General features: G+C 49.3%; 3 protein-coding genes across 4 annotated transcripts in view; 2 read left to right on the top strand and 1 right to left on the bottom strand.

Moving 5' to 3' along the window:
* LOC126944467 (SAGA-associated factor 29) overlaps positions 1 to 25,654 on the top strand; it is a 40,753-nt gene extending 15,099 nt beyond the window's left edge. For both annotated transcript variants that reach the window (XM_050773996.1, XM_050773997.1), the window contains exons 2-10: positions 14,059 to 14,148; positions 18,456 to 18,531; positions 19,192 to 19,264; positions 22,677 to 22,741; positions 23,960 to 24,089; positions 24,160 to 24,306; positions 24,505 to 24,540; positions 24,647 to 24,809; positions 25,454 to 25,654. In XM_050773996.1, the coding sequence (XP_050629953.1) occupies positions 14,074 to 14,148; positions 18,456 to 18,531; positions 19,192 to 19,264; positions 22,677 to 22,741; positions 23,960 to 24,089; positions 24,160 to 24,306; positions 24,505 to 24,540; positions 24,647 to 24,809; positions 25,454 to 25,570 (882 nt within the window). In that variant the 5' untranslated portion in view covers positions 14,059 to 14,073 and the 3' untranslated portion in view covers positions 25,571 to 25,654. The remainder of the gene's footprint in view (positions 1 to 14,058; positions 14,149 to 18,455; positions 18,532 to 19,191; positions 19,265 to 22,676; positions 22,742 to 23,959; positions 24,090 to 24,159; positions 24,307 to 24,504; positions 24,541 to 24,646; positions 24,810 to 25,453) is intronic.
* The window catches only part of LOC126944476 (bolA-like protein 2), a 146,888-nt gene that overhangs the window by 67,349 nt on the left and 53,802 nt on the right, over positions 1 to 25,737 (top strand). The gene's annotated exons all lie outside the window — the stretch shown is intronic.
* The window catches only part of NUPR1 (nuclear protein 1, transcriptional regulator), a 66,836-nt gene that overhangs the window by 34,282 nt on the left and 6,817 nt on the right, over positions 1 to 25,737 (bottom strand). The window lies entirely within an intron of this gene.

Here is a 25,737-nt window from a genome sequence, read left to right as displayed (position 1 = left end):
TCCATCTCAAAAAAAAAAAAAAAGTTGTTTGACAGGAATTCTCATTGAGTTACAGAGATAACATGAATTAGTGACTGGCTATACGTTGTTGAACTATAGGATATGAGAAATGACAGAAAATGCCAGTGTAATGCATTGTATGGCTACTTTGCATGAGTTAGTCTAGAGCTCACATAGCAAGTGGCTTCATGAGGTGATTATTTAGCTTAAGTGTAGAATGAGACATGACTGCTGTTGGATCTCATTGCTTCTCTGGGCTTGATAATTAAGGGGTGGGGCGGGGTCACATTCTTCAGATTAAAAATTTCTTGGCCAGGAGCAGTGGCTCATGCCTGTAATCCCAGTACTTTGGGAGGCCAAGGCGGAAGGATCATGAGGTCAAGAGATCGAGACCACCCTGGCCAACATGGTGAAACCCCGTCTCTATTAAAATACAAAAATTAGCGGGGCATGGTGGCACACGCCTGCAATCTCAGCTACTTGGGAGGCTGAGGCAGAGGAATTGCTTGAACCTGGGAGGCGGAGGTTGCAGTGAGCTGAGATCGTGCCACTGCACTCCAGCCTGGTGACTGAGTGAGACTCCATCTCAAAAAAAAAAAAAAAAAAAAAAAATTAGCCAGGCTTGGTGGCGTGTGCCTGTAATCCCAGCTACTTGGGAGGCTGAGGCAGGAGAATCTCTTGAACCTGGGAGGGGAAGGTTGCAGTGAGCTGAGATTGCGCCGTTACACTCCAGCCTGGGCGACAAGAGCAAAACTCTGTCTCAAAATAAATAAATAAACTAAAACAAATAAATAAAATAAAACAAATAAATAAAAATAAAAGCTGCTTTTCTTTCTTATGTCCTAGTATTTTCTGGGATAATTTAAGAGTGATGAAATAGGATATTTGGTGGATGAAGTCACTAAGCAAAGTGGTGGCATGGCTTCTCTTGATGGCTTATAGTAAAATGTTAGAAGAGAGAAACAAATTAAATACGGAATTTAAAACCAAAAGGGAAGCAGAACTTAAGCATTTGGAAGATTCTCAGCATGGCCATGTTGTAAAGAATGAAAAAGTAGGCTGGGCACAATGGGTTATGCCTGTAATCCTAGCACTTTGGGAGGTTGAGGCAGGTGGATCACTTGAGCTCAGGAGTTCAAGACCAGCCTGGGCAACATGGTGCAACCCTGTCTCTACAAAAAATTAGCTGGGCATTGTGGCATGTGCCTGTGGTCCCAGCTGCTCAAGAGGGTGAGGTGGGAGGATCTCTTGCACCTGGGAGATTGAGGCTGCAGTGAGCTGAAATTGCACCAGTGCACTCCAGCTTGGGTGACAGAGTGAGAGCCTGTCTCAAAAAAAAAAAAAAAAAAAAAAAAAAAAAAGAATAAATGTATTTGGAGAGAATATGAAGGGTGTGGCCAAGCTATCCTTTGATAAGGAGACTAGTATAGATGTGGAAGCCAGGTACTAATCAAGACAATGGAAGGATGACCCTGAAGGCATGTGGGGGCTGTCACCCCCATCACAGGCCCAGAAGGCCACGGTGTTGGGGGCAGAACCATTTCAAGGCTCTGTTCCTAGCTTTCTGGGGTAGTGCTCCTTGGCAGCCCCAGGTAGTTTGGCAGCATCCACATGGTGCTGTCTCTGCTGGTGCACAGAATACACAAGCTTTTGGGGCACGGCTACTCCCACCTAGATTATACAGGATGCCCTGAAGAACCTTGGGCCCAGGCAGAGAACTGCCACGGGGTAAGGCCTCTGCAGAGAGTCCCCATTAGGGCATTGCCTAGCAGAGCCATCAGGGTAGGGTTGCCTCTGAGACCCCAGGCTGGTAGAGCCACCAGTGTGCAACTCCAACCAGGGAGAGCCACAGGCATGCAACTCCAACAAGTGAGGGCTGTTGCATGGGCTGTGCCCAGCAAAACTGTGCGGGCAGGGCGGCCCGGAGCCCAGCACCATGTCCCTGCCAGTATGTCCAGAAGGTAGGAGGACATAGAGTTGAAGAAGATTGTTCAGAAACCTTGAGATTGAATGGGGTTTGCTCTGTTGGGTTTTGGACTTACCTGGGACCTATTACCCCTTTCTTCTTTCTTATTTCTCCCTTTTAGATTGTCTGTCCTATGCCCATCCCACCATTGTATTTTATAAGGGCATAACACATTTGATTTCACAGGCTCACTGCTGGTGGGGAATTTGCCCCAGGATGAATTGTACTTTGAGTCTCATCCATACCTGATTGATTGATTGATTTAAAAAAATTTTTTTTTGGGAGGGACAGAGAGAGAGTCTCACTCTGTTGCCCAGGCTGGAGTACATTGGCAGGATCTTGGCTCACTGCAACCTCTGCCTCCCAGGTTCAAGTGATTCTCCTGCCTCAGCCTCCTGAGTAGGTGAATTTCAGGTGCCTGCCATCATGCCCAGCTAATTTTGTATTTTTAGTAGAGACAGGGTTTCACCATGTTGGCCAGGCTGGTCTTGAACTCCTGACCTCAAGTGATTCACCCACCCTGGCATCCCAGAGTGCTGGGTTTACAGGCGTGATACACCACACCTAGCCACCCATATCTGATTTAGATGATAGATGAGACTCTGGACTTTAGACTTTTGAGTTGATGCTAGAATGAGTTTCTATTTGGGGCCATTGGGGTGGACTGAATGTATTTTGCATGTAAAAAGGACATGACTTTTGGAGGTTCAGGAGCCAAATGCTGTGGTCTGAGTGCTTGTGTTCCCCTAAAATTTGTATGTTGAAACTCGATCCCCAACATGGTGGGGCCTTCGGGAAGTGATTAGGCTATGAGGGCTCCGCTCTCAAGAATGGGGTTAGTGCCCTTATGAAAGAGGCCTGAGGGACTTGTGTTGCCCTTTCTGCCATGTTGAGAATGCAGTGAGAAGGCGCCATCTTTGAAGTGGAGAGCAGTGACAGATCTGCTGGGGCCTGGATCTTGTACTTTCCAGTCTCCAGAACTGTGAGCAATAAATTTCTGTTGTTGGCCAGGTGTGGTGGCTCACGCCTGTAATCTGAACACATTGGGAGGCCGAGGCAGGCAGATCACCTGAGGTCAGGAGTTCGAGACCAGCCTGGCCAACAAAGCAAAACCCCGTCTCTACTAAAAATACAAAATTAGCTGGGCGTGGTGGCAGACACCTGTAATTCCACTACCTGGGAGGCTGAGGCAGGAGAATTGCTTGAACCAGGGAGGTGGAGGTTTCAGTGAGCCAAGATCACGCCACTGCACTCCAGCCTGGCGACAGAACTAGACTCTGTCTCAAAAGAAAAAAAAAAAATTCTGAATCTTTGGGAAGCCCTCTGGGCTGGGGATCGATTTGGGAGTCAGTACCATGTAGTTCATAGTTGATGCGGTAGCTTGCAGAAACCAAGGAAAGCCTACACTTTTTTTGTTTTTTTCTTTTGAGACGGAGTCTAGCTCTGTCACCCAGGCTGGAGTGCAGTGGCGCGATCTCGGCTCACTGCAAGCTCCGCCTCCCGGGTTCACGCTATTCTCCTGCCTCAGCCTCCTGAGTAGCTGGGACTACAGGCGCCCACCACCATGCCCAGCTAATTTTTTGTGTTTTTAGTAGAGATGGGGTTTCACTGTGTTAGCCAGGATGGTCTTGATCTCCTGCTCTAGTGATCCACCCGCCTCAGCCTCCCGAAGTGCTGGGACTACAGGCGTGAGCCACTGCACCCGGCCAAGCCTATGCTTTCTAAAAAAAGTTTGGAAGAGTCAATGTAAGGAAATTCAAAATGGACCTAACTGTGGAGAAGGGGGTCAGGGAAGGAGACAGTTGGGGTGTGAAGTAGTGAAAATTAGAGAAGTTCCTGCTACATCCCTGACGCTACTAATGAGTGGTGATTGATGAAAGCAGAGATTTCCGTTCTTGCCTGAGAGCTTCTAGTCTGTTGGGGAAGAAAAGATACACCAATAGCAGCTGGCTAGAAGGCCAGTTTCTTCTTTTTTTAATTTTTATTTTATTTTATTTTGAGATGGAGTCTTGCACTGTTGCCCAGGCTGGAGTGCAGTGGCGCGATCTTGGCTCACTGCAGACTCCACCTCCCGGGTTCATGCCATTCTCCTGCCTTAGCTTCCCTGGTAGCTGGGACCACAGGCACCCACCACCATGCCCAGCTAATTTTTTGTATTTTTAGTGGAGACGGGATTTCACTGTGTTAGCCAGGATGGTCTCGATCTCCTGACCTCGTGATCTGCCCGCCTCAGCCTCCCTAAGTGCTGGGATTACAGGTATGAGCCACCGCACCTGGCCCTTTTGTATTTTTTTTTGAGACGGAGCTCTTGTTGCCCAGGCTGGAGTGCAGTGGCACAATCTCGGCTCACTGCAACTTCCACCTGCTGGGTTCACGCAACTCTCCTGCCTCAGCCTCCCGAGTAGCTGGGATTACAGGCACCTGCCACTACGCCTGGCTAACTTTTGTGTGTTTAGTAGATACAGGATTTCACCATGTTGGCCAGGCTGATCTCGAGCTCCTGACCTCAGGTGATCTGCCTGCCTCGGCTTCCCAAAGTGCTGGGATTACAGGCATGAGCCACTGCGCCTGGTAGAAGGCCAGTTTCTAAAGGTGTGTTGCAGAGTCCATGTCAGTTCTAGGAAGAATCAAGCAAGAGAAAAGTGTGGTTTATTTAGGACTAGTCAGGCAAGTGCAGTCTTGAGCCAGAAGGGAAGGGGCTTTACACGTAGGAGTGGGGAGGCAGCAAGATCGTGTGTCTGAGACAGTGTAGAGGGGACAGGCCAGAAGGAATGTCAGCTGAGCCCGGGAGGTGTCGCTGGGTATGATCCAGTGCTAGAGCCTGTCTCTCGCTAAGCCTGCCTCCTCTCACACAGCCCCCTCTTCTGTCCCTGGCTTCTCAGCATGAAACTCCCCCCAGCCACATGGTCACGTTCCTCTGTGTCACTTTCCTCCATTCAGCACCTCCCATACCCCTTCCTGCTCACTGGTCCCCCAGCCCTGCTTCCAGACACAGTAACCTACATTTGCTTCCTGCATTTGCCTCCCCCTCCTGTGTGTTGGCTTCTGTCTCTTCCACCGAAAGTGTTTTCCCCAAGGTCCTCAGTGACTTCCTCAGCTTTGGGAGACCCCTCTGAGTCCTCTTCTGTAGCATTTGGTGCTGTTAATCATCCCTTCTGTGACTTTCCTTTGATGGACTTACAGATTGGGAGATGGCACTACACAGCCGGGAAGTGGGGGTGAGGACCTGGGGGGGGTGTGAGAGATGGCCAGGCTCCAGCCCAGAGGAGGAACTGGAGGTGGGTGGCCGGCGAACTGCCAGGAGGGAGGCCCTGAAGCCAGAGGAGAAGCGGGTAGCACCATGTCAAGATCAGAAGCCAGGTTGGAAGAAGCAGAGAGGGCACTCACGCTTCCCCTGCAGGGGCTGTTGGCTCCCTTGATGAGAGGCTGGTGAGGACAGAGCTAGGGAAGTGGGTTGGAAAGTGAAGTGGGGACAAGGAAGCAGCTGCGGATCCCTGCACGGTTTAGGGAAGAAGTTTTGCCGTGAAGAGGAACACAGGTGGGGGGCCTCTAGAGGGATTTGGAAGCTCTTTTGTGTTTTTTCAAGATGAGTTCTCCTCAAGTATGCTTGTTCACTGGTAGAGGAGAAAGGATCATCTGACAGTCGGAGGGGAGATGGAGTTCAGAACACAAATGAGGGACTGTTTTTCCCTCTTTAGGATGAAGGCGGAGGTGTCAGGCGTTGCTCTACAGAGCTTGTAGTTTTGATGGTGGGAATAAAGGCTCTGGCTTCTCTGGCTCCCTTCTTGAAGCCGGGAGGCAGAGGTTGCAGTGAGCTGAGATTAAGAGAAGAGAAGTAGGAACCTCAGATATCAGCTAATAGGACCCAGGCCTGGATCTGAGGGCAGCAGCAAGGATATTGAGGAGAGAGAAGGTTTGAAGTGTGCTAAGGGAAGGCTAACCAGACAACCTGGCTGCGTGGTTGCAGCACGTCTTGCTGTTTGTGACGGTGCCGTGTAAAGTAAACCCTGTCCAGTGGTGGGGCTATTAATAGGGCTCAGGTGCGGGCATGTGCAAGGCGGGCCAGTGGTTTGTTCCGGGCGGAAGGTATCTGAGTTACCAGCAGCACATCTGTACAGGTTTGCAGCAACCTCACTTCCTGCCTGTTAAGAATTCGTCTCGGGCACAAGGCAGGAAAAGAGACCGAGGCAAGTTTCAGAGCAGAAGTGGAAGTTCATTAAGAAGCTTCGGAACGGGAAAGAAAGGAGAAATACACTTGGAGGAGACCCATGTGGGCACTGACCCTAGGACGTTCTAGGACCAAGGCTGGCCCTTTCCCATGATTCTTCCCTCACAGTGAGCTGCCTGCATGCACAGTGCGCTCCTTACCGTTGGGAGGTGGGCACACACACGGTGTGTAGAAAGTTGTACGGATGCCCATCTGAGGCTTTCTTCCCTGTTCTGGTGATGTGCCCCCGGGAGGCCATGCTTTGCCATTTGGTCTCTTAATGTGCATGCTGGGGAAGGTGCGTCTCTCTGGTGACTGCATTCAATGAACACTTTAGTGCATCAGGTGTGGACCATCAGGAAGTGGCCTCTCCCTGGCAGCAGCTGCCAATTCATCACTTTTAGAGAGGCAATGTGATAATTGCCAAACCATTACCCAATATTCCTAGTGGGTGGGGGAGAGCCCCGCTTGTGCCTGTCTAACTCCCTATAACAGTTTCAGCCAGGATTCCTGCTTTAGCAGGAGAGAATAAGCCTTTCTGTGCCAATCCACACCTTCCCTAATCTCGCCACTGAGCTTGCATCTTCTGTCCGCACCTTCACTTTCTTTGTTATGGCTCACTGGAGTTCTTTCCTTTTTCCTCACTTAGCAGATAATCTCTAGCCTCATCAGTTCCCAAGACTTTAGCAACAGCCTGCATGCTGATCATGCTCAGATTTATCCACTTCCAATCTGTGATCTAAACTCCAGTTTTATTCTTTTGTGTGGTTTTAGCTAATGCAACTAGGGAGGCTAAAGCAACTTCGTCCTGGATGCTAATTCACCGTGTTCACTTCTGATTAATTCCAGTTCTGGGAAGGACTCCAAGATTTCCAGTTTGTCTATTGTTCCTTGTGTAAGAGTACATACTGACCAGAAATCCTGCCCTGGGGTCACACAACCTTGATGCTATCATACTTCAGTTGTCCAGTTGTCTGAACCACCCCTTCCCTATGGTATACAAGCCCTGGGGGTACTGGCACCAGGATCCACCATCTGGCCTCACCGCCACCCGAGACACAGAGGTAGCTTCTGTTCCTAGGGCTCTAAATGTTTCTAAGGAGATGTGTTCTCTATATGACAATGCATTGTGTAAAGCTGTGGTGGCAAAAACAGTGTCATACATGTGGGACAACATAGATCAATATCACAAGCAACTAATGAAAAAGAAATTGGTCTTCATAAAAATTAAAAACATGTGCTTCCAAGGACACAACTCAAGACAACTGGCTGGATGCGGTGGCTCACACCTATAAGCCCAGCACTTTGGGAGGCCAAGGCAGGTGGATCACTTGAGGTTGGGAGTTTGAGACCAGCCTGGCCAACATGGTGAAACCTTGTCTCTACTAAAAGAAATCCAAAAATTAGCTGGGCGTCGTGGTGCATGCCTGTAATCCCAGCTACTCGGGAGGCTGAGGCAGGAAAATTGCTTGAAGCCGGGAGGCAGAGGTTGCAGTGAGCTGAGATTAAGTTACTGCACTCCAGCTTGGGCGACAGAGTGAGACTGTCTCAAAACAAACAAACAAACAAACAAAGACAACTAACCAAACTTTAAAATGGTAAGATACACAGATGGCCAACAGCATATGAAAAGATGCTCAATACCATTAACCGTTAGGGGCACACAAATCAAAACCACAATGAGACTCTACTTCAGACTCACTAGAATGGCTGTAATCAAAAAGAGAGAGGCCAGGCATGGTGGCTCACATGTGTAATCCCAGCACTTTGGGATGCTAAGGTAGGAGGATTGCTTGAGCCCAGGAATTCGACACCAGCCTGGGCAACGTAGTGTGACCCTGCCTCTGCCAAAAATAAAAAAGACAGACAGAGACAATAGCACGTGTTGGCGCAGATGCAGAGTGGGAACGCACATTGCGAGTGGGAATGTAAGATGGTCACCCCGTTGGAAACAGCATGCAGCTCCTCAGAAGGCTAAACACAGTTTATGTTTATGCTTATTAAGATAAACATAGTGTAGTACGTTAAAAAAAAACACACACACATTAGTAATTCTACTCATAGATATGTACCCAGAAATGAAAACATGTCATGAATACAAAGAAGGAAACAACAGATACTGGGCGGGGGAGGGCGGGAGGAGGGAAGAGCAGGAAAGATAACTGTTGGGTACTGGGCTTAATACCTGGGTGATGAAATCATCTGTACAACAGACCCCCATGACACCTATTTACCTGTGCAACAAACTTTCACATGTATCCCCAAAACCTAAAAAATTTTTTTTTGTTTTTTTGTTTTTGTTTTTGAGAGGGAGTCTCACTCTGTCACCCAGGCTGGAGAGCAGTGGCGCAGTCTCGGTTCACTGCAAGCTCCCCCTCCCGGGTTCACGCCTTTCTCCTGCCTCAGCCTCCCGAGTAGCTGGGACTACAGGTGCCCAACACCACACCTGGCTAATTTTTTTGTGTGTGTTTTTAGTAGAGATGGGGTTTCACCGTGTTAGCCAGGATGGTCTCAATCTCTTGACCTTGTGATCTGCCTGCCTCGGCCTCCCAAAGTGCTGGGATTATAGGTGTGAGCCACCGTGCCCAGCCCAAAACCTAAAATTAAAGTTAAAAAAGAAAGGCCAGGCGCGGTGGCTCACGCATGTAATCCCAGCACTTTGGGAGGCCGAGGCAGGTGGATCACCTAAGGTCAGGAGTTTGAGACCAGCCTGGCCAACATGGTGAAACCCCGTCTCTACTAAAAATACAAAAAGTAGCCGGATTTGGTGGTAGGTGCCTGTAATCCCAGCTACTTGGGAGGCTGAGGCAGGAGAATTGCTTGAACGAGAGAAGCATAGATTTCAGTGAGCAGAGATCACGCCACTGCACTCCAGGCTGGGCAACAGAGCGAGACTCTGTCTCAAGAAAGAAAAACAAAAAGAAAACATGCCCACACAAAAACTTGTATACAACGCTTATAGCAGCATTATTCATAATAGCCAAAAAAAATGGATGTAACCCAATGTCCATCAGCTCATGAATTGACATGTAAAATGTGATATAGCAAAACAATGGAATGTTATTTAGCAATAAAAAGAAAGTGCAGGCCTGGCATGGTGGCTCGCGCCTGTAATCCCAGCACTTTGGGAGGCCGAGGCAGGTGGATCACCCAAGGTCAGGCGTATCACCTAAGGTCAGTTGTTCGAGACCAGCCTGGCTAACATGACGAAACCCCGTCTCTACTAAAAATACAGAAATTAGCCAGGCGTGGTGGCGGGCGCTTATAGTCCCAGCTATTGGGAGGCAGGAGAAACACTTGAACCCGGGAGGCAGAGGTTGCTGTGAGCCAACATCGTACCATTGCACTCCAGCCTCAGTGACAGAGTGAGACTCCGTCTCATTAAAAAAAAAAAAAAAGTGTAGACTACATAAATCTAAAGAGACAGAAAGTAAATTAATATTTGCCTGGGAGTGGGGTGGCCGTGTACCATGTATTTAAAATGTGCAACTCATTGGTTTTTAGTATATTCAGAGTTGTGCAACCATCAGCACAATTTTAGAACATTTTCATCACCTGGCGAAAAAAACAAAACAAAACAAGACAAAAACCCATATTCATTAATAGTCACCGTCCTTTCTCTCCCAACCCTTCCCCACCCAGCTTTCTATGGATTTGGCTATTCTGCATATTTCATGTAAATGGAAACACAATATGTGGTCTTCCATGACTGCGGCTTCTTTCACTTAGCATAATGTTTTCAGGGTTCATCCATGTCATAGCGTGTCTCAGTACTTCATTTCTTTCTACTGTCAAGTAATATTCCACTGTATGGATAATATCACACTATATGCATTCGTACAGTTTCTCTACCTCCTTCCCAACTCTTGTCTCTTTTTTATCATAGGTGTGAAGTGGTGTCTTCAGTGGTTTTGACTTGCATTTCCCAATGGCTAATGATACGGAGCATCTTGTCATGTGCTTGGTGGTCATTTATATGTCTTCCTTGGAGAACTATCTATTCAGATCATTTTTGTATGTGGGCTGAGGTAGGGAACCAGATTCATTCTTTTACATGTGGATATTCAGTTGTCCCAGTACCATTTGTTGAAAAGATTATTCTTTCCCCACTAATTTGTCTTGATGCCCTTGTTGAAAATTGGTCAGCCATTTCTGGTCTCTCAGTTCTATTCCATTGAACTAGATGTCTTTGCTTATGCCGGTACCACACCATCTTGATTACTGTAGCTTTCTTTTTTTTAAGTTAAAAAATATATAAAGTGGAGGGGGGCTCAGGCTCGTCTGGACCCCTGGCTGCAAGTGATCCTCCCGCCTCAGCCTCCCAAAGTGCTGGGATTACAGGCGTGAGCCTCTGGGGCCTGGCCACAATTGATTTTTGTTTATTGATCTTGTGTCTGCAACTTTGCTGTGAGTTCTAACCTTGTTCTTAGTCCTAATAGTTGTTTAGTGGATTTCTTAGGGTTTTCTATATACAAGGTCATGTCATCTGCAAATGGAAATAGTTGTCCTTCTTCCTTTCCAGTCTAGATGCCTTTTATTTCATCTTATTGCCTCATTGCCCTGGCAAGAGCCTCCAGAACAATGTTGACTAGAAATGACAAGGGCCCATGCCCATCTTGTTCCTGATTGAGGGGAAAGCTTTTAGTCTTTCACCTTTAAGTCTGATATTCGTTGCGGGTTTTTCATAGATGCCGTTCATCAGGTTGAAGAGGTTCCCCTCTATTCCTAGTTTGTATGTTATTATACTTTTATTTTTTTTTATTTTTTTTTTTTTTGAGACGGAGTCTCGCTCTGTCGCCCAGCCCAGGCTGGAGTGCAGTGGCGCGATCTCGGCTCACTGCAAGCTCCGCCTCCCGGGTTCACGCCATTCTCCTGCCTCAGCCTCCCGAGTAGCTGGGACTACAGGCTCCCACAACCGCGCCCGGCTAATTTTTTGTATTTTTAGTAGAGACAGGGTTTCACCGTGGTCTCGATCTCCTGACCTTGTGATCCGCCCGCCTCGGCCTCCCAAAGTGCTGGGATTACAGGCGTGAGCCACCGCGCCCGGCCTATTATACTTTTAAATAACAGCAACAGAGCCTGTAAGAAGATACGAATAAATACATGGAGAGAGGTTCACAGTTCATTAAGTGCGGGGAAGAGTTTGCTCCATTCAGTGTGAATCTGATCTCTGAGTAGGAGGATGTGTTAGTTGAACAACTATTTAAAAAAAAAAAAAAATAGAGGTTGAGGCGGGTGGATTACAAGGTCAGGAGTTCGAGACCAGCCTGGCCAAGATGGTGAAACCCCGTCTCTACTAAAAATACAAAATATTAGCCAGGTGAGGTGGCAGGTACCTGTAATCCCAGCTACTCTGGAGGCTGAGGCAGGAGGATTGCTTGAACCCAGGAGGCAGAGCGTGCAGTGAGCAGAGATTGTGCCACTGCACTCTAGCCTGGGCGACAGAGCAAGACTCCATCTCAAAAAATAAATAAAAAATAAAAATAGAGACAAGGTCTTGCTATATTGTCCAGGCTTATCTCAAGCTCCTGGACTCGAACCATCCTCCTACCTTCACCTCCTAAAGTGCTGGGATTACAGGTGTGAGTCACTGCACCCAGCCTGAACAAACTTTGTAAGATGCAGGCTATTGTACAAAATTTTAGCACCCTAAAAATATCTCCTCTTATTTTATCAAATATACCTTTATCTTTAGGCATATGTCTATTTTCACCTAGTTATAACTTACACTTTTGATTATTTTTGGTTGTCTTTTTACTCTTGTTCTAATTATCTTTTCTTTTTCTTTTTTTTTTTTTTTTTTTTTTTTTTTTGAGACGGAGTCTTGGCTCTGTCTCCAGGCTGGAGTGCAGTGGTGTGATCTCGGCCCACTGCATCCTCCACCTCCCAGGTTCAAGTGATTCTCCTGCCTCAGCCTCCTGAGTAACTGGGACTACAGGCGACCACCACCACGCTCAGCTAATTTTTGTATTTTTAGTAGAGACAGGGTTTCACCATGTTGGCCAGGATGGTCTTGATCTCTTGACCTCGTGATCTGCCTGCCTCGGCCTCCCAAAGTGCTGGTATTACAGGCATGAGTCACCACACCCGGCCCTAATTATCTTTTATTGTACAGAAGCATTTTATTTTCATCAGAGTACATTAATCTTGATTGAGATATTTTACAGTAGTTAATTTCTCTTCCCATGCTTGCTTGGCGTGGTGGCTCATGCCTGTAATCCCAGCACTTTGGGAGACCGAGGCAGGCGGATCACCTGAGGTCAGGAGTTTGAGACCAGCCTGGCCAACATGGTGAAACCCCATCTCTACTAAAAATACAAAAATTAGCCAGATGTAGTGACACACGCCTGTAGTCTCAGCTACTCAGGAGACTGAGGCAGGAGAATTGCTTGAACCAGGGAGGCAGAGATTGCAGTGAGCCAAGATCGCACCACTGCACTCCAGCCTGGGTGACAGGGCAAGACTCTGTCTCAAAAAAAAAAAAAAAAAAATTCTCTTCCCACTATAAGAAAGTAACAGTGTTTTATGACTTGGAAAGTGTCTTCATATAAAATCTTATTTGAATCTCCCAAAATATAGCAGAGATGATTCCCATTTTACGGATTAAAATATGGATACCAGAAATGTTTGAATCATTTGTCAGGATATTGGCAGCAGAGCAGGGGCCAACAGTATGCTGTCTTTTTAAGGCACTTAATATTGACTCCTTGACTCCTTGACTTGGTCAAACATATGACATTCAAACATATCATTAGGGTAGAGGAGAATCTGAGGATAGCTTGCCACTGTATTCATTTCTTATGGCTGCCATAACAAGTTACTGCAAATTGGGTGGCTTAAGACAAGAGAAATTTATTCCATCACAGTTCTAGGGGCCATAATTCCAAAATCAAGATGTCAGCTTGGTTGCAAAGACAAGGGATTGGTTGCTTCTTGGAGGCTTAGAAAGGGCTGTTACTCCCTGCATCTCTCCCGGCTGGTTGGGTGGCTGCTGGCAGTCCTTGGCATCCCTTGGCTTGCAGCTGTCCAAGTTCAGTCTCTGCTTCTATCTGCACCTGGCTGTGTGTCTGGATTAAGGGCACACCCTATTCCACTATGACCTCATCTTAGTGATATCTTAAATACTTCTGCAAAGATCCTAATTCCAAACAAGGTTACATTACAGGTACCCCAGTTAGGACTACAATGTATCTTTTTATTATTATTATCTTTTAAAGAGATAGGGTGTCATGTCGTATAGGCTGGAGTGCAATGGCGCAATCATAGCTCACTGCAGCCTCGACCCCCTAGGCCCCAGTGATCCACTCACCTCAGCTTCTCGAATAGCTGGGACTACAGATATGTGCCACTATGCTGGGGCAAGTTTTTAATTTTTTTTTTTTTTTTTTTTTTTTTTTGAGACGGAGTCTCGCTCTGTTGCCCAGGCTGGAGTGCAGTGGCCGGATCTCAGCTCACTGCAAGCTCTGCCTCCCAGGTTCACGCCATTCTCCTGCCTCAGCCTCCCGAGTAGCTGGGATTACAGGCGCCCGCCACCTTGCCCGGCTAATTTTTTTTGTATTTTTAGTAGAGACGGGGTTTCACCGTGTTAGCCAGGATGGTCTCGATCTCCTGACCTCGTGATCCGCCCGTCTCGGCCTCCCAAAGTGCTGGGATTACAGGCTTGAGCCACCGCGCCCGGCCTAATTTTTTTTTAAAAAAACGGGATCTCACTGTGTTGCCCAGGCTGGTCTCAAACTCCTGGCCTTAAGCAATCCTCCCACGTTGGCCTCCCAAAGTGCTGGGATTACAATGTTAGCCTCCAGACCTAATGTATCGTTAGAGGAGGTACAGTTCAGCCCACAGCAGCCACTAACAGAGTTTTCTTCTGTCCTCACTCCCCCACCAGGCGCCCCTGTAGACAATGGCCCTCGTGTCTGCCGATTCCCGCATTGCAGAACTTCTCACGGAGCTCCATCAGCTGATCAAGCAAACCCAGGTAAAAAGTCACCACTCTCCATTTCCAGATGGGAACACAGGCTTTGATGCTGAGCTGTGAAGTGGGGGTGGTGTTTGTGTTCAGAGAGATTGGACACGCAGGAACCAAAATGATGTAACAAAGGTGAGAGGAAGGGAATTTGGGGTATGGCTACCATTCCTGTTGGATTTTCCACATGTACAGGATTTCATGATTCATTTTGTTTGACAGCTATCCTGAGATAGAATTCACATGCCATACAATGCATCCATTGAAAGTGTATAATCCAGTGGTTTTTCGCAACTCACAAAGTTGTGCAACCATTACCACAATCAATTTCAGAACATTTTTGGCACCCAACAAAAATGCCCCATATCTTTCCTTACCTTACACCCTATTAATTCAGGCAAACAAAAACACTCTTTTTCTTTTTTTTTTTTTTTTTTTTTTTTTTTTTTTGAGACGGAGTCTTGCTCTGTCACCCAGGTTGGAGTGCAGTGGCCGGATCTCAGCTCACTGCAAGCTCCGCCTCCCGGGTTTACGCCATTCTCCTGCCTCAGCCTCCCGAGTAGCTGGGACTACAGGCGCCCGCCACCTCGCCCGGCTATTTTTTTGTATTTTTTTAGTAGAGACGGGGTTTCACCGTGTTAGCCGGGATCGTCTCTCGATCTCCTAACCTCGTGATCCGCCTGTCTCGGCCTCCCAAAGTGCTGGGATTACAGGCTTGAGCCACCGCGCCCGGCCCACTCTTTTTCTTTTTTGAAACGGAGTCTCACTGTGTCATCTAAGTTGGAGTGCAGTGGTGTGAGCTCGGCTCACTGCAAGCTCTGCCTCCTGGGTTCAAGCGATTCTCCTGCCTCAGTCTCCCTAGTAGCTGGGATCATAGGCACACACCACCATGTCCGGCTAATTGTTTTTGTATTTTCAGTAGAGATGGGGTTTTGCCATGTTGGCTGTCTCTACTAAAAATACAAAAATTATGTAGACGTGGTGGCGGATGCCTATAATCCCAGCTACTCAGAAGGCTAAGGCAGGAGAATCACTTGAACCTGGGAGGTGGAAGTTGCAATAGCACCACTGCACTCCAGCCTGGTCGACAAAGCAAGACTCTGTCTCAAAAACAAAAAACAGCCATTTTCCCCCTATTTGATATCTTTTCTTTCACAGATACAAGGGAGATGTGTATTGGTGCCTATACCTCACTTGGGCTCTCGGCATGCCCCACCATATTTTGCCCACGATAATCAGGGTTTATAGCTACACAGGGATCAGCTTGCTGGCAGTTGTGCACCACACAGCCAGGAAGGAGTAGATCCCAGAAATTCCTTCCCAAAAGATACCATTTTTAGGCGTAACCTGGAGAGTAAAAGTCAGAAGATGCCAGCACTCATTGCTAAGTGAAAGATGCCCGTCTGAAAGGTTACGTGCTGTCTATTCCGACTGTAAACAAAAAGCAAAACTAGAGAGAGTGAAAGGATGAGCAATAGCCAGGGCCTTGGGAGAGACAGGATGAAAGGGACGGATAGTTGGGGCACAGAGGATTTTAGGGGGTGGAACTCTTCTGCATGGTACCGTGATGGTGGGCACGCAACATGATGCGTTGTCCAAACCCGTAGAACTACAGAACACATGGAGTTAACCATCATGGGGATGGATGTAGTTAATTATCTAACAGTATCAGCTCATAAGTTGTAGCAAACACACCACACTAATGCAAGATGTTAACAATAGGGGAGACTGTATAGGGCAGAGCAGGTATACATACAGGAGCTCTGTGCCATCAGCTCAGCTTTTCTGTAAACCAAAACTGCTCTAAGGAAGAGTTTATTAATAAAATGAATTGTAAAATAAAGGAAAAAAGGGCCGCGCGTGGTAGCTCATGCCTGTAATCCCAGCATGTTGGGAAGCTGACGCGGGTGGATCACCTGAGGTCAGGAGTTCGAGACCAGCCTGGTGAACATGGCAAAACTCCATCTCTACTAAAAATTAGCTGGATGTGGTGGTATACGCTTGTAATCCCAGCTACTAGGGAGGCTGAGGCAGGAGAATCACTTGAACCTGGGAGGCGGAGGTTGCAGTGAGCCAAGATCGCACCACTGCACTCCAGTCTGGGCGACAAGAGTGAAACTCCATCTCAAAAAAATAAATAAATAAAGGAAAAAAAAAGATACTGGCAGATTTCGCATTCCATTCAGTCATCCACAGACCAGTTTATCATCATCCCATACAACCAGGGTGTCCCTCAGACAGCTGCCGCCGAGTTCCCAGATTCCCATCTCACCCATCAGCTTCCAAAAGCAGGTGTGGTCCTGACAGACACAGGGCTTCACCCTTTCAGGCACCCGGTGTAACTGACCTCTCTCTGAGCCTCTCTTAAGGTATGAATACAGTGGATTTCCCTCATCGCATAACCCATTTAATTTGTTCTGTTAACTTGGCTACTATTTCTCCTCTCCATTTGTGATTGGTTTTCACCCAAACTTTTCCACCTTTGGAAGGGATGTTAGCTTTGGCCACTGTACCTGGTCCAGATTGCAGTGGCAGCAGTCTAGCACGTGTCCCCGCTGACCCCAATCCATTCCCATTTGTATGGGGTGGGGCCACACAGGTATAGACTATCAGCCTTCTGGAGCACTAGGCAGCTATGTTCACTGTTAACCTCATTTTGCAGATTGTGGTGAAGGCACAACCCACCCATCAGGCACTTAAAAATTCTCACACGAAGGCTAAAAAGCATAGTCATAATTTCTTGCTTAGGAACCATGTCATCTTCAGTTTCCAGCATCTTCAGTCACAGCTCTGCTCCCAGGACCACTGATATGGGAGGAATTGCACCAGTGTTCTTCCCCACTCCTTCTTCCCCACATCAGTTGATCCTACCTGTATGTGTCAATTTCTGGACTCCGGATTCTGTTCTGTTGATCTATATGCCAGTACCACACCATCGTGATTACCATAGCTTCATAGTAAATTTTGAAACTGGGAAATGTGAGTTCTCCAACTTTTTTTTTTTTTTTTTCCCCAAGATTGGGGATAATCTGGGTCCCATGAATTTCCATATGAATGTTTGGATGAACTTGTCAATTTCTGCAAAGAAGTCAGCTAGAATTTTGATGGGGATTGCATTGACTGTATAGATTGATTTTGTCTCTTTGATAAAGGACTATTGTTAAAGATATCACTTATGATTTAACTTTAATGCCCTCTTTTTTTTTAAAAAAAAAAAAACAGAGTCTCACTCTGTCACCCAGGCTGGAGTGCAGTGACACAATCTCAGCTCACTGCAACCTCCACCTCCCAGATTCAAGCAATTCTCCCACCTCCACCTCCCACATTCAAGCAATTCTCCCACCTCAACCTCCAGAGTAGCTGGGACTATACGCACATGCTACAATGCCCGGCTAATTTTTGTATTTTTAGTAGACGCGGGATTTCACCATGTTGGCCAGGCTGGTCTTGAACTCCTGACTTCAAGTGATTTGCCCACCTTGGCCTCCCAAAGTGCTGGGATTACAGGCTTGAGCCACTGCACCAGGCCCTTTAATGTCTTTTGTAATGCTTTTGCATTAGTCAAAGGAGAAAATCATCTTGAACTCCTGAATTTGGATTTAGAAAATCAGGTCCATGGCTGGGCACCCTTGCCTGTAATCCCAGCACTTTGGGAAACCGAGGCAGGTGGATCACGAGGTCAGGAGTTCAAGACCAGCCTGGCCAAGATGGTGAAACCCTGTCTCTACTAAAAATACAAAAAATTAGGCCAGGTGCGGTGTCTCATGTCTGTAATCCTAGCACTTTGGGAGGCAAGGTGGGCAGATCACGAGGTCAGGAGATCGAGACCATCCTGGCTAACATGGTGAAACCTCTCTCTACTAAAAATACAAAAAATTAGCCAGGCATTGTGGCGGGCGCCTGTAGTCCCAGCTACTCAGGAGGCTGAGGTAGGAGAATGGCGTGAACCCGGGGGGCAGAGCTTGCAGTGAGCCGAGATTGTGCCACTGCACTCCAGCCTGGGCGACAGAGCGAGACTCCGTCTCAAAAAAAAAAATAAAAAAAAGTTAGCCAGGTGTGGTGCTGCGTGCCTGTAATCCCAGCTACTCGGGAGGCTGAGGCAGAGAATTGCTTGAACCTGGGAGCCAGAGGTTGCAGTGAGCCGAGATCACGCCACTGCACTCCAGCCTAGGCAACAGAGCAAGACTCCATCTCAAAAAAAAAAAAAAAAAAAAGAAAATGAGGGCTATGTTTTGGGGATGGGGACTCTGGCCTGGCTCGCAGGGTGCCACAGCAGCACAAAGGGCCACCGTCATGTCCTGCCGCTCTTTTCCTTACAGGAAGAGCGTTCGCGGAGCGAACACAACTTAGTGAACATCCAGAAGACCCATGAACGGATGCAGACAGAAAACAAGAGTGAGTACCTGGGCTCAGGAGAGAAAGGGGATGAGATGGGGCTGGGGTGGGTATGGCCAGGACTGGGACTGAGGTGGTCATTGTATTCAAAATAGATGTGCATGTATCTGCATATTCCAAAATGCAGCAGGGGGGACAGCTTTCCGTTAATCTGGGTGACCTGAAGAGCTAAAATCCCTCCACTCGGAGGATTCGAAAGGCACTGAAATGAGGCTGTATCTAGGGAACCTTGCCCTGAGAACACAGAAGCACCCCAGTTAGCTGGTGTTTTCTAGAAAGGAGCTTTGTTCCCAGGCGGCCCCTGCATATGCCCTGAGGCCCTCAGGTGGTCAGATTCTGGGGCTGGAGCTTTCTTACTCTGGGTAACTCTGAGAATTGTGTTTTCCTGGGTCCTGACAAATCATCTTCTGTGCGTGTCATGATGGGGAAAAGGTAAGACAGTCCTCTCGCAGATGTAGGGATGGCATTTGTACCATATAGAAATGTGGATTCGTGGAGCCTGGGGGTATCCGTCTGGGGAGCACTCCTGAGCCAGCAGAGCTCTGACTGAAGCTACGGCCTCTCTGTGCCTCCACGAGTGTGATTCCAGTGCATGGAAGCAGTGCCATGCTACTGTGCCTGCCCTGGCCCTGCATCCTAATCCCTATGTTTCCTCTGCAGTTTCTCCCTATTACCGGACAAAGCTGCGTGGCCTTTACACAACCGCCAAGGCCGATGCAGAGGCTGAGTGCAAGTGAGTACTGTGCTCCCACTCCCCCGCCGCTCCCTCCTTGCCTCAGGGCTAGGCTGCAGGCACATTTGGACCAAGTCCCCAGCCTGCCTTCCTCCCATGGATAAGCTGATTGCTACTCCCGGCCTCTCCCTTGGGTCCGGCATTTCCTGTCCCACTGCTAGGCCCACTCTTCCAGTTACCTCTGCTGCTAACGCCTTTACAGAAGGCAGCAAGGCGTGAATCAACACTGCCATTTACTGGTTCTGTGACCTTGGCAGAGTCATTAAAATAGGGATATCAGGGGCTGGGTAGCTCAGATCTATAATCAAAGCATTACAGAGGTGATTGGGAGGCCGAGGTTAGAGGATAACTTGAACCCAGGTGTTTGAGACCAGCCTGGGCAACAAAGTGAGACTTCGTCTCTACAAAAAAATGTTTTAATTAGCTGAGCGTGGTGGCATGTGTCTGTAAGCTTGGCTGGGAAGTCATGCTCACATGACCTAAAGGTTTTATGGTTCTAAGATGGAGAAGTTTCACTTCCAGAAAACTGCTGCTTTTAAAATGATCTTAAGGCCGGGTGGGCACGGTAGCTCATGCCTGCAATCCCGAGTGGGTGGATCACCTGAGGTTGGGGGTTTGAGACGAGCCTGGCCAGCATAGCGAAACCCCATCTTTACTAAAAATACAAAAATTAGCCAGGTGTGGTGGCGCACGCTACTTGGGAGGCTGAGGCAGGAGAATCCCTTGAATCCAAGAGGTGGAGGTTGCAGTGAGCTAAGATCGTGCCACTGTACTCCAGCCTGGGCAACAGAGGGAGGCTCTGCCTCAAAAAAAAAAACTAAAATAAAAAATAAAATGATCTAAAAACATTGTTTCCCTGAATCTCTACAGTGAAACTGCAGTAACTTTAGGAACTTGAACATCACATTCCTCTCCTTTGAGAACACACTGGTTCTCAAGTCTGACTGTGCCCAGAGGCTGTGTTTATTTGGGGGGGAGCTCCAACATTGGTACTAACTATCTGACATTTCCTCACTAGGAGGATTCAGGCTTTACACTTTGGCACAGAAGAGATATATCTGGTGGATCATATTAGGCGGCATAGGATGCTGTCTGTCCCATTGGTTAAAGTGGTATCTTCCACGTTTCTCTTATATCAGATTACTGCTGTTTTCCATTGTGTGATTGATTGATTGATTGATTAAGACAGGGTCTCACTCTGTCGTCCAGGCTGGAGTGCAGTGGCATGATTATGGCTCACTGCAGCCTCAAACTGCTGGGCTCAAGTGATCCTCCTGCCTCAGCCTCCTGAGTAGCTTAGACTATAGGCGCATGCCACCACCCCACCTAATTTTTGTATTTTTTGTAGAGATGGGGTTTCGCCATGTTGCCCAGGCTGGTCTTGAACTCCTCAGTTCAAGCATTCCACCCACCTCGGCCTCCCAAAGTGCTGGGATTACAGGTGTGAGCCTCTGTACCTGGCCTCCATTGCATAATTAGTAAGTGTCTTGTAGGGAGATACTTTGAGACTGTAACTATCCCGTTTATATCAAACACACTAGTTTTAGCATCCATTTGTGATTTGTGCATGAAACAATTGAGATTTTTTAAAGTTCCCCCAGGAGATTCTGATGCCCACCAAGGTTTGAAAGCCACTTCAGTAACATGTCACAGAAGACAATTTAGGACAGGCTGCATAAAACTATGTCCTCCAAACAGGCCTGGCACCAGTGATGAGACTCTCAGAGTTCTCTTTGGCCCCGTGGCTCTTGCTCCTTCTCTGCTTTCTGGGGTCCCAGTGCTCACAGCCTGAGGTGACACTGGCTGGGCCATCCCTGCATCGTACGCAGCAGGCAAGCTGTTTCCTGTCCCTGCGTTTTTTTGGCTGCGCTTGGCCTACCTCCATCTTTTGGCCCTGGCCTGGTGACGTCCATGAGTCCCATGCCCTGGGGCACCCCCAGACACCTCCCGAGATGCTGCATCATGCCCAGTTCCTATGCGTCTCCCTCCTGCCGCACAAAGGTCTTTAGAACTCTGGGTCATTTCAGAAGCGCTTGCCAGAGGAATGGACCAGGGTTTGCCATGGTATCGGGGGAGAATAAAATGACCCAAAGTGGAGTTTGTGCTGCTGACTGCTGTGGAAATATTCTTATTTTTTTAAATGGAGTTTTGCTCTGTCACCCAGGCTAGAGTGCAGTGGCACGATCTCGGCTCACTACAAGCTCTGCCCCCAAGGTTCAAGCGATTCTCTTGCTTCAGCATCCCAAGTAGCTGGGATTACAGATGCCCGCCACCATGCCGGGCTAATTTTTGTATTTTTAGTAGAGAACGAGTTTTGCTATGTTGGCCAGGCTGGTCTCGAGCTCCTGACCTTAAGTGATCCCCCTGCCTCAGCCTCCTAAAGTGCTGGGATTACAGGCGTGAGCCACCACAGCCAGCCCTGCTGTGGAAATACTCTTTGGGAAGATTTCCTGAGATTTAGGATGAAGAAGCCTGACTTCAGCAAAGCTCTGTGTTTGCTTCTGCTGGGTTCTTTGGGTTCCTGCCACCCTGGAATCCCCATAAACGTCACAGAGGCTTCCTGCGGCTGCAAGGCCATGCAGCGGTCTGTCTTTGGGTGCAACCTTTCAGAAAGGATGAGTTCCTTCCACCCAGTACTGCTCTGAGCCAGCACCTCTACCCAGAGTCTCCCCTCCTTTTGCGTGACCTGGGGTAGACCTGAGGCCCCCTCTCCTCATTTCAGGAGGTTCTGGCAGCCTTTCTGCAGGGTTTGCCGAAGGCCGCTTGCCTGTGTCCTTTCCTCTCTGGGATCCTGTATTCTCTTAGTTTTTGGCCTGCTGCTTTCTACCACCTTATTTTTTATGTTCTTAAGACTAAAAAAACACATACTGAAGATTTCTAGTTTTCTTTTTCTTTTTTTTTCCTGAGATGGAGTTTCGTTCTTTTTTGCCCAGGTTGGAGTGCAATGACGTGATCTCGGCTCACTAACCTCTGCCTCCCAGGTTCAAGCGATTCTCCTGCCTCAGCCTCCCAAGTAGGTGGGAATACAGTTACAGATGCTCGCCACCACGCCTGGCTAATTTTGTATTTTTAGTACAAATGGATTTTCGCCATGTTGGTCATGCTGGTCTTGAACTCCTGACCTCAGGTGATCCACCCTCCTCGGCCTCCCAAAGTGCTGGGATTACAGGCGTGAGCCACCACACCCAGGCAGATTTCTAGTTTTCACCAGTGAGGTTGGTCTGAATAACCCAGCCTGCCTTGACCAGAACAGGAAACTGCACACACCTGTCATTCCACCTGCGCAGGAGGGACTGCTGGAGCCTGGGACCAGCCTGGGCAATATAGGGAGACCCAAAACAGAAAAAATGGAAATGAAGTCTGTGCTATGTGTGTCAACCAAACCCTCTTTCTCCCTTCTCCCCGCCCTCAGCATCCTTCGGAAAGCTCTGGACAAGATCGCGGAAATCAAGTCTCTGTTGGAGGAGAGGCGGATTGGTGAGTGGGAGAGGATGTGCTGGGAGGTCCTTTGCTAGGACAGGGGAGGCCCTTCGGGCAGCAGTCACCCTCCCGTGGGGGCCTGCAGCCACCGCCTGCTGGGATCCTCCCACGGAGGCTCTGCCACTGAGAAGGGACAGGAGATCATTCCCAGCGCCCAGAGGCAGGGGTTTCCCAGTTCTCCCTCAGCAGCCAGAGATCATCCCACTGCAGCCCCTCATCACCTGCCCCTTCTGGGGCCTGGGCCAGTCACCCCCTCCTTCCTGCCATGGCCCACGCCCATCTCTTGTCCTGGCTGGTTCTGCAGAGCCACCCACTGTGTGTCGTAAAGCCAGCCTTCCAGACCCCTTCAGCCTGCATTACGCTCTCCTACCCGTCTGCCCTCCCAACAGTCACGGTGGGCAGAATCTTGGCACATCAATGACCCACACAGCCATGCTGGTTCTGTGTGAAGTCAAGTGGGGTGTCCAGCCGTGCCTAAGGAGGTTGAAGGTGCACATTTAATTGTTGTGGCTCTTTTTTTTTTTTTTTGAGACAGAGTCTCATTCTGTCGCCCAGGCTGGAATGCAGTGGCTGGATCTCAGCTCACTGCAAGCTCCGCCTCCCGGGTTTATGCCATTCTCCTGCCTCAGCCTCCCGAGTAGCTGGGACTACAGGCGCCCACCACCACGCCCGGCTAGTTTTTTTGTATTTTTTAGTAGAGACGGGGTTTTACCATGTTAACCAGGATGGTCTCGATCTCATGACCTTGTGATCCGCCCGTCTCGGCCTCCCAAAGTGCTGGGATTACAGACTTGAGCCACCGCGCCCGGCCTGTTGTGTTCTTTTTAACTTTTTATTGAATTACAACGTATATTAATAGGAGAAAAGTACATGTAAGTGCAGAGTTCAATGACATATTCACTAACTAAACACACTTCTGTAACCAGCATTCAGATCAGCAAACACAGCCTGAACAGCACCTCGGAAACTGCTTTCTTTCTTCTGCTTCCTCCCCCTGGGTGTGCGCTGTGCTGCCCTCTCACTCAACTGTGGTTCAGCGCAGCAGCCCCTATAGGTGTTGACACATGGCCGATAGGGTCACAGTCCTGCTGGGCCCTCGGGCTCACTCAGGAACTGGGCGCTCCCAGGGGGTCCTCCAACAGCTCAGTGCAGCATGCTGGGGGGTCAGGGCCAGCACCTGTCCCTGGGGCCTCAGGCCTCCCTTCCTTCCCACAGCGGCCAAGATCGCAGGTCTCTACAATGACTCGGAGCCACCCCGGAAGACCATGCGCAGAGGGGTGCTGATGACCCTGCTGCAGCAGTCGGCCATGACCCTGCCCCTGTGGATCGGGAAGCCCGGTGACAAGTGAGGGCAGCAGCTGCGAGGGAGGGGCTGGTGCCCAGGGGCTGGGACTGACCCTTTGTTCTGCTCACAGGCCCCCACCCCTCTGTGGGGCCATCCCCGCCTCAGGGGACTATGTGGCCAGACCTGGAGACAAGGTGGCTGCCCGGGTGAAGGCCGTGGATGGGGACGAGCAGTGGATCCTGGCCGAGGTGGTCAGTTACAGCCATGCCACCAACAAGTGAGTGACACCAGCCCCGGGGCTGCTTTCTGGTCACCGAACTTGCCTGGGCTGCCGCTCTGCTTCCCGTCTGCACAGCAGGAGAAAAGCTCCCCAGAGGCCAACTGTGCAAGGAGCACCAGGTCCTCCCCCATCCTCACTCCCCGACAGGGACTGCACCCCTGGCTGCATCCAGCGTTTTCCTCCTTTTGTCCACAGGTATGAGGTAGACGACATCGATGAAGAAGGCAAAGAGTGAGTGTCTAGGCCAGGGCAGGGCACGGAGCCTGGGGGCAGCCTAACGTCTGGGAAGGAGCATCCCCACCTGGCCACATGTTGATATAAGCCCCTCTTCTCCCAGGAGACACACCCTGAGCCGGCGCCGTGTCATCCCGCTGCCCCAGTGGAAGGCCAACCCAGAGACGGACCCCGAGGCCTTGTTTCAGAAGGAGCAGCTCGTGCTGGCCTTATATCCCCAGACCACCTGCTTCTACCGTGCCCTGATCCACGCACCCCCACAGCGGGTAAACCAGCCTCCATGGGAGAGGCCATGGGTGATGTCAGGAACAGGCTGATCAGACAGACAAGGGGTCCTCTACCCCCTCCCTCCCCTTGTCCTTATCTCACAGGCTCCAAGCTGACAGCACCCACCAGCTGCCCTCCCTCTTCCACTCCAGCCCCAAAGGTCACCATCCCCTTGCAAGCCCTGGCAGTCTTGGCAAGCCCTGAGTCAGCAACTCCCTTTCTGCATTCCTAGGAGAACTAGCTCTGAGATGGGAAGCTCCTGCCCTGAGCCCCGGGCTCCTACCCCCTTATGCTCCTGGTGACATGGGACACAAGCCACCTGAGGCTAGGATCCCTACCTGCCACCATCTGGGTTGCCCTGGGTCCCTGAAAGGCAGCAGACCCTCCAGCTATGGCCCCATTAGGAAGGGAGTCAGCGTCCCTTCCTCTCCCCACCCTTTTCACTGCCCTGGGTCTCCAGCCACTGAGAAAAGAGCTGTGTAGCAGCAGGGACCGGGCCAAGACATCTTGACCCCAGAGTGAAGGATGATGAGAGTGGCTGAGAGTCCACAGCCCAGAGGCTCCTGTGGTCTAGGCTGGGAGAAGGGGGTGCCTGTCCTGGCCTGGGGTCTCTGAGCAGCCCTCCTGTCTGCCTGCCACACAGCCCCAGGATGACTACTCGGTCCTATTTGAAGACACCTCCTATGCAGACGGCTATTCCCCTCCCCTGAATGTGGCTCAGAGGTACGTGGTGGCTTGTAAGGAGCCCAAGAAAAAGTGACGCTGCCTGGTGGACTCACCATCCCCCAACGACACAGGGCAGGACAGCAGAGGATGTGCTGGGATTAAACAGACATTCCTCCTCCACTCGTTTCCTGGGTTTTACTTCTCCAGACCCTCTCCCCTCTCCAAATAGGGCAAGTTGGGGAGCTGGAGTGGGGAGGTGGC

This window comes from Macaca thibetana, chromosome 20 (genome assembly GCF_024542745.1).
Source record: "Macaca thibetana thibetana isolate TM-01 chromosome 20, ASM2454274v1, whole genome shotgun sequence".
Taxonomy (NCBI): domain Eukaryota; kingdom Metazoa; phylum Chordata; class Mammalia; order Primates; family Cercopithecidae; genus Macaca; species Macaca thibetana.
The sequence above is the reverse complement of the archived record's forward strand: the minus strand, read 5'-3'. Positions and strand labels throughout refer to the sequence as shown.